The following is a 12,639-nucleotide window of genomic DNA, read 5'->3' on the forward strand; positions in this document are numbered from 1 at the left end:
TCCTTTCCCTTTTCGTGGGGGCACAACGACTCCAAACCTAAATCCTTAATTAGGAAAGGAGCAGCAAGAAGTGCTATTCTTACTTAGTCCACCCTTCTTGGTGTAGCACCTGAGACTTCCCTGAATCAATCCCTGAATCAATCCCTTTCTGGAGTCCAACAGCATTGTTTAGGCGGGAGTATTAAGAATATTTATCTGATAAAAATGACTAGTTTTCATCTCAAAACTCACAGGAACTACAAGTCCACCATAACAGTTAGTATTCATTGATAAACAGTCTTCGCTCTTCAAGTAGAACTTGTTTTTCTTAAGGGCGAGCTTGTGTAGCTCCAGTTTCTAGCCACTAGTTCAATGAATTTGTCCTCTGCTAAACTGAAATTTATGTGCATTATTGAACATCTATTTCCTGTATGAAGGAACAGTATCATCTTTTTTTTTTTAATTAAATGGAGCAAGCTATTTATCTCTTTTAATACATTTCCGCCTGATTTGCAAGCAGTTTGCATAACTCTTGTGTGCATCCAGAAAAGTTGCATATGCATGCTTTTTTGTTTGTAGAGACTTCAGCAAAATTTTCAAGTGGTTATGCCACAACTGGCTATTAAATGGTTGTGGTACAGCTGTTATGGTCGTCTCTATGGATAATCCTAGGTCAGGAGTTCCTTGTTTGAGTGTTGGTGGGTTCTGTATTTCTGGTATGGTTTTATTATGTGGCATTGTTTCTGCTGCCATCCTGAACTCTTTCCATTTTGTAAAAACTGTAATCAGTTCCTAACAGGGGTACAAACTTGTTACCCAGAAGTTTTTGGCTGTTATGGCACCTAAAGCCTCCACAGACACTGGTTTTGTGCCCTTTCCTCTATCAGAAGCAGCATGAAATGGCGTAGGACCAAAACCAAGTCATTATAAGCAGAGTTGTCTGGTTGCTTCTAATATTCCTTGAGATCCGAGTTCAACAAGCACAAGGCACGGTAACCTTATATTGTCCTGGCTTGTTTAAGGGCTGTTAAGTTTTACAGCATACGGAAGGCTGAGATACAGAGAGGTTCTTGTTACTAGCGTGCATGTACTTGTCTTCCTCCATGCGGAGTGCCTTTGTGCAATTTAGTTGGTTTGAAACTGGATTAAGCTGAATTAGCTCCTTGAGTAGATACTACTTCAAATGCAGGGGAGTCATGTACTTTGCATCCAGACTGGGCTGCCGAGCTGCAATGTACAAGTTGTGTCAAGTTACCAAGTAGGGTTTAGATCCTTTTTGACTCAGGCCTGTGCAACCCGGCGTGGCAGTGATGCCAGGCCAACAGGCTTGTGGTTGTTCTTGTAACCTTACCTTCTGGGCTTGAAGGATCATCCATAAAGAAAAAAATACTAGGAAAAATGCAAATAGTTTAGAAGACTTTCTGTTAAAATGCTGCTATGTGAAATGCATACCATGGTTTTACACTGGTATTTTTTTTCCCAAGTATGGTTGAGTTGGTGTTGTATAACATCACTGTTGCTGTTAGTAGGATGCATCCTTCTGTTTAATTTCTTTTAATTCTTTACATATAAAGTGGAAATCTGCATTTAACAGCGTTAGTTTTTTGCATCAGCTGCAATCAACTACTGCCATGTCTGTTTAGTAGTGGTGAAAATATCATTGATGTTCTGTTGGATATGTTTAGACTTCCACTGTGGTCAACAGTGGTTTTACCTGGTCCTTTGTTTCTTTTGTCAGTTTTGTTTTTTGTCTTCTAATTTAGTGTTACTGTGTTTCTTTTGCATCTGCATGTGTGGAGATAAGGAAGTGACTGCAAGTAGCAGATCAGACAAAAACAACAACAAAAAATAACCAAACCAAAAAAAAATCACCAACAAACTCCTCCTGATTATAGAGGTTGTGATGGGCTTCATGCACAAAACAAACATGATTAAATTTTGATTCTTTTACGTTAATTGTTCATTTTTGTGTTTGAGATCAGTATTTTCAGTGCAAGGATGAAAAGTAACTTACATGTGATAGTTTACAGATGAAGAGCTGCCAAGTTGCATTTTTAGAAAGTTCAGTAAATGCACTTGGCAGCATAGCTGCCATTCCTCCTTTCCCTTGTTGATGCAAGGCAGCTGGATGTGACTGCTGAATTTCAGTAATAATGGAAGACTGGAAATGTTTTTAGGAAAAAGTACTACTGTGAAATAATCAATACTGAAGATTTTATATATATAAATAAAATACTTGAGGACATGGTATATATTTTGTGCTTTCATTATGCTGAGATGTAGTTTTCCCCTTCTTCTATCGTAAACATTGTAAAACAGAAACATCTCCTGGTTAACCTCTAAGTTGACTTTTTGGCCTTGGAAATGTAGATTGAACTGGATGGGTTAACTTTATTGTACAAGTTAACAGTTTTAAGAGTTAAATGAAGTAACAGAGATGGGGAGTTCACAATTTTCCATTCCAGATCACATTTGTCATCTGTTTAACCAAGTGTCTTGTTCTTGAGATTGTTTGTATATATGCTGTGAACTCAGCCAAATAGCTGCCAGCACAGAAGGCAACTGTTGTGCTGCAGGAGAGTGTTTGGAAGACCAGAAAACTGATTGGGGCTAGAATTAAGGTTGGTGGAAGGGTCTGGGGAGGGCTTGCTCTTCACAGGGCTGCTAAGTTTGCATGCCAACGCGAGGGAAGGGTTGGCAACAGCATCAGGCTGTTCCTTTTAGCATGAGTGCTGGTTTCTGCCACTTTGAAGCTTACCTGGAGATAAACTTCATCTGCTCTGTGGAAGCTGCTGACACGCTGGTTAAGTAAACAGCTAGGGAACAGCCTGCTGCTGAAGGGCTTTTCTTTCTAGCTCTTCATTGGTGTGTAGTCCAAGTGGGAAAAACAACAGAAGCCATCAGTAGTGTGCATTGTTCTTCCCTTCAATGAATGGGCTGTTCACCAGGTTGTCACACTTTACCCTTGCTTTACCATACTTAAATCGCTTTTACACCCTTGTTTTGATTTCTTGTTAATGTTACTGTCTGACCATACACCTGTTTATCCCAATACATGCATATATTTAAAAACGCTAATTGTGAATAGCTTATTAACTACAAGTTCAAAACTTGATTCTTGTCTGACACATGTTACTAGACTCTTCCACTAACCACTCTGGGTAGCATTATGGAGCCTAATTCCTTCAGTTTGTAATGGGTAAGTTTTCCCTACCAGAACATAAAAAAACATATTGAATTCTGTAATATTTGCCTGTTGTTGCACACTAAAAACAGATTTCTAGCTTGGCCACATTAAAAGCAGTGTTGAAGCTATGGCATCTCAGATGCAAGCAAATGATCTAAAAGGCCCTCAATTTTTAGGTAGTTCAGCGTCCGAAGCTTCGGGAAAATCTGTATAAAAGTGAATTAGGTCAGTCACAATAGCCAGTGTATTTTGGGACCCTTCTTTCTTTTCAGTGGGTCTGTGTTAAAGGAATGTTCTCAAAGCTAGGTGTGACAACCTCTGAAGCCATAGTATGTCAAAGTATTGAGGGAGCAAATAAGGTCTACATAGATTTTTCTCTTGTATGAGAAGTGCTGCTCCTTCTGGATCCCCAGCACATTTTCTTTCCTGTATGCAGGATTTTCCTTATTACTTCACTGGTTACATTTCAATGCCAGCTGCGTAGTTAAAAACACCAACAAAATTCTGTTCATTATAGGCATGCGTATGTGCAGGTAAATAAGTGGGGAAGTCCTGTTTGCCTTTAATTATTATTCCTGTAAAGGTTTATATCTGCATTCACTCTGAAGTTGGTGTTCATTCAGTTTATTGCTTTGCCTTTCTGAGGGGATTTCAGTTGTTAACATAACGCATGCTCACATGCATGTTTACATAAACAATGGTGAGGGTGTTCTTCGTTTTGCAGATGAAAATGCCACTAATCTTTTCGTTTGTCCTAGTTTCAAATATAGCGGGGTGTTTTCATAAAGCAGGACTCGTTTCAAAGTGCTGAATCACAGTAAGCTTTAGATCTCCATTTAAAAACATGTAGTTACAGTTCTTAGGGTGAAAGTAGTGATTTCTTGATGAGGGTAAGAGTGTTCAGTAGGGGAGTGTGAAATTATATGCAAAATGAGTACATAGCTCCTCAAAATCAGAAAGCGCGTCTAAGACTGAGGCTGGAGTTTGAATTTTGAGTGTTTGTTTACAGTGAAAACAATGTTTTTTCATTGCATTCTCAAAATCATTATTTTGGGGGCTTAGTGGTTGCAGGAGTGTTCCTGATATAGGTAAGAGGCAAGTTCAAGGTTGTTTGAGGTTAAATACAAATTATGTCCCCTTTGCCTATTTGATTCTTAACTAACCTTATTTTAGCTTTGTATATTACTTTTAATTCAGAGAAAATGAACCAAATACAGCAAACTTGTAGTGTTAATATCTAGCTTCTCCTTATGTACATATCTTTAAGTTCGTATTCCTCTTTGTGATGAAGAAGTGAAATAGTTATTGACGTTTGTTTAGGTAACGTGCAGATTTTTACAACTCACACAGTTACAGCTTTGTAGATGCTGTTGTTTTAGGCGTGGTAACAAATGGGAATACAGATGTTGATTGCTGAAGTAGGTGGCAGGAGGTGATGCTGGAGAAGACGGTGCAACCGTAATGACTGGTGTTGAGGAAATCTCAAGTTCAACAATCTGTATATCAATTCTGATTGAGTCATAATTGTATGGAAGACTTTAAACAAAAATCTACAGAGTAATTGTGGGATGTTAACATGATACGTGAACCCTGAAGAAGTTCGATTCTAAGTTTTTTGCGGTTGGCATAATTCTCTTGCTAAGTAGGCAGTTCTTCTATCCTAGTAGCAAGTAGTGACAGGAAGACTTGTGGGGAGTCTAGAATGTACAGCAGGTTACTGGTAGTCATGAAATGAAGAGGGCGAAGATGATGCTCTCCGTGTGATACCTTTGTTCAGTCTTCTCTATAATGAGAGGATTTGTGGCAGCGGTGCTCATGTTCAGTGGGTGTATCTAGTAATTGACGTGCACTGCGTGCTGTTGTGCTCTGATGCTTGTCCGTCCAGGTAACTGTTTGCAGGACTCCTTAAAAATAGTTGCTTTATATCCTCTTTGCAGTAAAGACCTCTGAAGTCACTCTGTATTTAAATTCCTATTTTGCGTTTAAATATTCAAGTATCTAATTTTCTGCTATGTTTTCTAACTCCTTTTAGGAAAGATCGTGACCGGGACAGAGACCGCGATGACCGGAAAGATCGTGACAGGGATCGTGACAGAGATAGAGATCGTGACAGAGAAAGGGAGAAGGAAAAGGAATTGCGAGCAGCATCTAACTCTACGCTCATTGCTGCTGGGTTACCACCTATGAAACCAGCAATGATTCCACACAGTATTAACCCTTTCACAAATCTTCCACATACACCTCGTTACTATGACATCCTGAAAAAACGGCTACAGCTTCCAGTCTGGGAATATAAAGAAAGATTTACAGATATTTTGATTAGGCATCAGTCATTTGTACTCGTTGGAGAGACTGGGTCTGGTAAAACAACACAGGTGAGTTCTTAGTTACACGATGGTGCAGTTTTTAAAGCTTGAGGCTGTTGTTAAGTGCAGGGGTTAGAACTTTCTTTGGTTTCTTGAAATTAATTGTGCAAAAACCTCACAAATCGTGGGCAAAAATAACTTGAATATTTCATACGCTTCATGCAGAAGTATGTGAAAAGAATCTTTAAGCATCTTTTAATAATCTACTGTCTATCAGGCTCTCTGGTAGTTATCTTTGTAGTAGAAGAAGATAGTTTTTAACTGCTAAACAGAAATGTACAAATTGACAAACTGAAGTGATGGTTCCAAATTTACAGCCCTTTTGCTGTGTAGGTAGCAGTTTGAAAATAGGAAAAATGTTACAGAAATAAGCATTTGTTAGTGTTCTATGAAATATAGTGCTACAGGTGGGAACTTAATGGAAACTGGAATGTCAGATAACAATTCAGACCTGATCTTTCTCAGCACTGAAAGGAAGGACAGCAGATCTGCTGAGCTTCCTTTGTCCTTAAGAGCTGTGGGGATTGGTAAAATGGGGAAGATTTTAAGAAAAGGCACATCACTTTGTGTGTAGCTGGACAAACCTGCTTAAAACTTCAAACTGTCCTCTGATTTTCTGTTTAAAATCTGTGTGGTAAAGTGATGTAAACAAGTTCTTTGTTCTGTAACCTGCTAAATTCCTTTTATCTAGACAATGAAAAACTGAAGGATATTTTAGTCTTCATAAAATGGATTATAACTGACTTGGAGAACTTAGTCACAAAATAAAATTTGGAAGTTTGGAAAATGTAAAAGGACAGTGTAGTGAACACCTTTTTGTGTGTGTGCCTGAAATATTTGGTGTTACTTACCCTTTTTGCTGCACATTTTGAGAACTATCTTCTTGCTTGGAAGGTACCTTAGGGCTGTGTTGCTTTTTTAATGTTTCAGTGGAGACCAGCTTTTTATAGTTTCTTCAGGGGAAAAAAAATGATTACACAGTTACTTGGAAGAGATGGTATTCTGAACATTCACATTTTTAAAAAACAACAGAAACAAAACACTGCCACAGAAACAAAATTTCTCTCTGCATGATCTTAAAATCCATAGATCTCAGGGTCTGTTCTAACATTTGAGATTGCAGCTTAAACATGGCTTTCTATCATATTGCTCCCAAGGTATGAAGCTTTTACTGAGTTGTGTCACTGCTTTACACCTAATTTTTGGGAAGGATGTAAGAAACCTAAGGCTTCTTATAAACGGGTTTTAAGCTACCAAAAGCATACAAGCTATCTCACAAGCTTCACTGCTTCCTGTGGGTTACTCCTTTATGAGGCTGTGGGTATATCTTTAAACAATGGAGGGTGCCTTTGTAGGACAGTGACACTGAAAATGATCTTGCTGGTGGCTAGGGAGATCCTTGTTTTGCATGGGATGCTGTCTTACTCTTTTTGTGATCAGGTGCCATCTTAAAACTAGCTGGGGAATGGTTATTTATCTTCCATCTCCTTACACTCATTGATCAGAGCAAGATAAATATTTTTTTGTTTAAAAAAACAAACCCAAACCCTCTAATACTGAAACTGAATGTGTCCATGAACTACTTATGCGTGCTGTTATCTGGTATAAGGTTGGCATTCACTGAAATCTGCAGTGAATTGTCTTTCCAGAAATGATTATCTTATGTTTCATGGTAAAGAGCCTATGGAAGTAGATAATCTTTTAAGTGAGCTGCCATCTGTCAAGTCCCTTCCCCACTTGCTGTGTGCAGGTTTTCCCTTCAGTCTTGTAGAGCATTCAGGTTTGAGAAAGCTTGGCTTTTGCGGTGAAAACAATAGGGATAAAACCTTTCTGAAAAATCTTGTTCCACGAAGACTGGCTTGAAATTTAAAAAAACAAAACACACTAAACTATACCATCTGGTAAAATATACTGAAGAATTAGACAGGTAAAGTTTAGAAGCAGTATTGCTTTGGGCATGGCTTCATTTCCTGCTGTCCTTGTAGTCTAAAGGAGAGTTGACATGGGTGAAAGTTGGACTCCATTTTTAATTAATGAAAAATATTTCACCATGTAGTTTTTAACGGGGAAAATTCTAAATGATTGAAGTAGCTCAGAGCAGGCAAAAGAACAGTGTTCTTTCCCTTCCTGTTCAGCATCCCTTTAAAAAATATCTTCCCTTTGCCTTAAATGGCCTTTAACAGCTCACTGCTTTCATTTGAGATCTCACAGGCCATTCTGTGCAGGGACCTGCCTTATTTTCATAGAGGTTGTATTTGCAAACCTCTCTTCACTGAAAAAGTCCTTGAGGCTAAGGGGTGCTTAACACTGAGCTCTTTCACATTCTTTCAGTATTGATGAAAATGCTTGTGTGCTTGCTTGTCTAGGAAATGTGGGGTTTTGCTGAAAATTTTAGGTGTTTTTGTGTGTCAGGGAGATGAAGTTAACTTGGTTGTGTTATATAAGAACTGGGTAATATGAATTGTTCCGTGTATTCCCAGCAGTGGTCATGACTGAAATAGGAAGTGTAGTATGTCACAGTCCTCCTTAGTGTTTGTGTCTCTTAAAGCTGGACATTGGAAGTATTCTGGTGGTCATCTAAATCAGATTAGCGTATGGAAGTCTGCAGAGGCTTTGTCCTTTGTTTGACACTAGTGCTGTAGGTTTTGTTGTTACCTGGAAAACAGCCTCTCCGTTGTTTTTATTTCCTATTAGCGCGGCCTGGCTGACCTGCTGCTTTAAAGTTCATGTCAGGATTGGCCCTGTTTGAAGTTAACCTCATCTGCTTACATTCGAGTTAGTCCTAGTGATGTGGGAAACAATTTCTTTACTCTGTGCTTGGGAAGTGTGTATGTGTTACTGGGTGGGATTCCAGGTTCACGTCATCGGTGTTCAAGAGCTGCTCTTATTTTTAGGTTTGAATATAATTTCTTATTTGAGCTTTTTTCTTTAGAAGTCTGGTCTCCTGTCACTTTCTCATAGTCTTTGCTTTCTATTTTTGTATTTATAATGGCAGTATGTTCTCCATTTTAAGAAAAGGAGCTGTTTATTACAGTCTATGCTTGTCTGATGTGGATGAGTCTTAGTGTTCAGTTGCTCCCATTTTGCAGTGGGAATACTGTATTTGAGAAGAAAGATCTTCCTAGGTTACTTGAAACCACACAGCTCTTTCTATTGTTTTGTGTTGGTTCCGTGCACAAACACTCACACTTTTCTGTAAGTGTGAGCTTTTTGGGATACTTTTAAAACCAATTAGAAAGGAGGAGTGCATTTTGTGGTCTATAGATTTCAAACTAGCTGTCCCTAGAGTTGTCTCCTCATAAAACATCACACAGAAAATGTTAATAACATTCAATCTTGTTCGTGACCCTAGAAATTCTTCTGAAAAAGCTGCTTATTTTGGACAATACTTACTATTTACAAATTCCTAAAAATAAATAAAATAAAATTACTGTATGACAAATGAGTGTTAATAACCAGAACGTTGGGATTTTATGTCTGTTGGATAAGATTTCCAAAGAACAAGAGTTAACCAAATAAACATAACTTAAAACTTGTTTTTGTTATGATTTATAGCTAAGCCAAGTTCTGTATCTTTTTTTTTTTTTCCTAATGTGCGTGTTTATAAGCAGTGCTTTTTAAGCTGCGAAGTACTATTTGTTTACTGTAGAACTTTAAATACCTAACATGTTGTGGATCTCTAAATTGTGAGTGCTAATTTTGATCTTTTGCTTTTAAGCACAATGGCTGCTGTTAAATCTCTCTCTGGGGTACTGACCTAACAACACCCAAAGATACTGTGAAACTATTTGCTTCCTTGATAACCTCTGTGACAGTTACGTACGTGCTTTATTTAGTGGCGTTGGGTCCAACTAAATTGTCTGCTCTCATCTCTGGATAGTTTTCTGCATACAGTTGTCATCTCAATAAAATGATAAATATCTTTATTTGATACAGTAGTTATACGTTAACCATGCTTCTAATAGCCAGATGTAAAACTGAATTTTATTCTTGACAGATCCCCCAGTGGTGTGTTGACTACATGCGCTCGTTACCTGGACCAAAGAGGGGAGTAGCATGTACCCAGCCTAGGAGAGTGGCCGCAATGAGCGTGGCGCAGCGTGTCGCTGATGAGATGGATGTAATGCTGGGCCAGGAAGTTGGTTACTCTATTCGATTTGAAGACTGCAGTAGTGCAAAAACCATTCTGAAGTAAGTATGGCAGCTATCCGGTAAAGGCATTACACTGTCTTTTTGAGGGTGGGGGCAATCACAGGGCTGTAAAGGGGGTTAGGGAAGTTTTGAAAGGAGTAATGAAGAGGGGAGTGAACCTATGGGCAACCACCTCCAATGCCTGAGTAAAAGAAGAGAGGAGCTGTAACATCAGCTGAGAGAAACCTGGGGTGGGGGGCTTGCTTGGATAGATTCAGAAATGAGTTATTCCACTTCATCTCTCGACCCTATGGAAGTGATTTAAAGTTATCCATAAAGAGGAGAGTGATCTGAAGAAGTATTTTTTTTAATGAATAAAGTGCTATTCAGAATAAAGCCCTTCAGCATTCAGTTTCTCTTCATGTTATCCATTTGGCTGGCAGTTGTCAGTGGTAACTAACTACATGAGGTGAAGTTCCTTAGCGTGCTTTAGTAAGAACTACCAGGGAGTTTCAGGAGTGACCTATGGCGGACTCTAGGGCACATAATCTGAAGTTTGAGTTTGCCAGCATTTTAGTTGTCAGCTGTTGTAGATTCCTTTGCTTTGTGTGTGCAGCCAGGCCCATTTCATACATCATCTGCAGGTGACACTCAGAATGATCAGTTAAAAAAGGATTGTATGTAGTGTGATTTAATGAGTCTTACCTGTTTAAATGGTGTTTCTCCTTTTGCTCGTAGAAGTGGTTGACAGCTGGGAATGAAGTTCATGTGCAAAAAAGAAATTGTACTGAGGAGGAAAAGTAAAAATAGAGAATAAATAGTTGCAGGAATAGTAGCTCTAGGATTTCGGTTGCATTCTTCCCTTTCTTTGTCTGTAATTGTAGGCCTGGAAGTCTGCCAGTAATAGTCAACAAACGACTCATAAATGTTTCCAAATCTTGTTTCCCCCCCTCCTTTTTTTAAGCTTTGTTCCTACTCATAGATTTCATTTATATTCTACAGTAATTTCTATGTGAAACTTCGAAGTGGGTTTGTTACTCAGTTGGAAATAGTTTACTAATGCATCTCTTTTGAAAGATTGTTGATTCAAGGCTTACTTCAAGCAACCTAGTGAATAATGTGGAAGAGGATTCTATATCAGACTTAATAAAAATAGTTTTTGTATATTTTTCAGGTATATGACTGATGGTATGTTACTTCGTGAAGCAATGAATGATCCTTTGCTGGAGCGCTATGGTGTTATAATTCTTGACGAGGCTCATGAGAGAACCCTGGCTACTGATATCTTGATGGGAGTTTTGAAAGAAGTTGTAAGACAAAGAGCTGATTTGAAGGTCAGTAGTGATGAAGCCCAGCAACATCTCCTGTCTAGTTACTCATGCTGAAGAAGGGTATGTGTGTGCTGGCTGTTAGTTGATTATAAAGGTCAGTTAATGTAGATCAGCTGTCTTCTTGAGCTGTTAATGATGAACACATTCGGAAGATAACTAGGAAAAGTGCTAGCGCGTTTTGTATTGAAGGAAATACTAGGAAGATGTAATTATAGCTTAACCTTTAGTTTTTTTTTTTTTTTGCACCTTGAAACAGAAGTTATGTAATCAAGTGATAAAAGCATGCCTGAATCATGGTCAACAGTTAAGTTTAGTTTTCTGCTATTTTATGTTGTATGTGTAACATTTTACAGGTCCTTGTCAACCTCTGGAGTAACTTCTTTGCTTTGCGTCCTCCAAACCTACAGGTTATAGTTATGAGTGCCACTTTAGATGCTGGCAAGTTTCAGATCTACTTTGATAACTGCCCTCTTCTAACCATCCCGGGTCGCACCCATCCTGTGGAGATATTCTATACTCCAGAACCAGAAAGGGATTACCTGGAGGCTGCCATTCGAACAGTGATCCAAATTCACATGTGTGAAGAAGAGGAAGGAGATCTTCTACTCTTTCTTACTGGACAGGAGGTATTTTCTTTTTTCAGCCATCTTTCCATATAGAAACTGCTTTAAGTGGCTTGTATAGACTGAAATGTTTAGTTTCCTTTTCTAGTTTACCATTCAGAAATGGTGTGAGGTATTCCACCTGCCATACGTTCAGCACTTGAAATGTTACATTTCAAGTATATCTGTTCTTGCAGATGTTAATGTCTTTAACCAGAATGCTAAGTCAAGCATCTTAAACCTTATCTTTAACCTTACATGAAGGTTTCTTCTTTAATCTTACATGAAGAACAAATATTTGCCCTTTTACTGTTCAGTTAGAAATGATGTCCTTGCTGCATCAGCTGTGATGTATTGCTCTGATTCATTTGATATGGCAAACATGGGAGATTTGGGGGTGTGGGGGGGAACGCTTCTTCAGATGTTATCGACTGGATCAGTACCACTCTGCTTTCATGTTATGGCTCTAGATTCCTTTAGTAGCCATTGTTACTTCAGAGGGACTCTGTTCTATAGTTCAAACAAATTCTTTTCAGTTCTACTGGGTTAACTTATAGGATGTAGTGTTTATAATAAGCGTAAAAGCTTTACCAAACCATGCGTGTACATAGGTGTAGGGGCACCTATGCATAAATTTATCTAATAGTAATATCCCTGTATTGCCTTACCACTGTGTTTACCTTGCATTGGTAAGCCACCATCCTTTATTTTCCTATTTAGAGTTCTCCAGTCCATGTATCCATAGATAATGGATGTTCAGGGGCACTGGAGCAGCTCTGCCTGGAGCTGGTGTGAATTTAGCTGGTTAGGGTGAAGTTCAAGTCTGGTTTAGCTTCTGTAGAGAAAGTTTGAAGCGTTTTATCCCCTTTGCTTTGTGATTTTTGGGGGCAATTTTGTTTAGGGATTGATTAGGAATAAACATCTTGAAATAGAACTTGTATCCCACAGGATACAAGTAAGGAAGATTGTCTGATGTAAACGCAACCACACACCCACCCTGGTGTACCAGGGAGACTTCTGATGATGGAAATAACGTTAATGTC

General features: G+C 38.6%; 1 protein-coding gene across 1 annotated transcript in view; it reads left to right on the forward strand.

Moving 5' to 3' along the window:
• DHX15 (DEAH-box helicase 15) overlaps positions 1–12,639 on the forward strand; it is a 45,238-nt gene that overhangs the window by 761 nt on the left and 31,838 nt on the right. The window contains exons 2-5 of the mRNA XM_032186134.1: positions 5,199–5,541; positions 9,530–9,723; positions 10,838–10,997; positions 11,402–11,620. Coding sequence (XP_032042025.1) covers positions 5,199–5,541; positions 9,530–9,723; positions 10,838–10,997; positions 11,402–11,620 — 916 coding nt within the window. The remainder of the gene's footprint in view (positions 1–5,198; positions 5,542–9,529; positions 9,724–10,837; positions 10,998–11,401; positions 11,621–12,639) is intronic.

This window comes from Aythya fuligula, chromosome 4 (genome assembly GCF_009819795.1).
Source record: "Aythya fuligula isolate bAytFul2 chromosome 4, bAytFul2.pri, whole genome shotgun sequence".
Taxonomy (NCBI): domain Eukaryota; kingdom Metazoa; phylum Chordata; class Aves; order Anseriformes; family Anatidae; genus Aythya; species Aythya fuligula.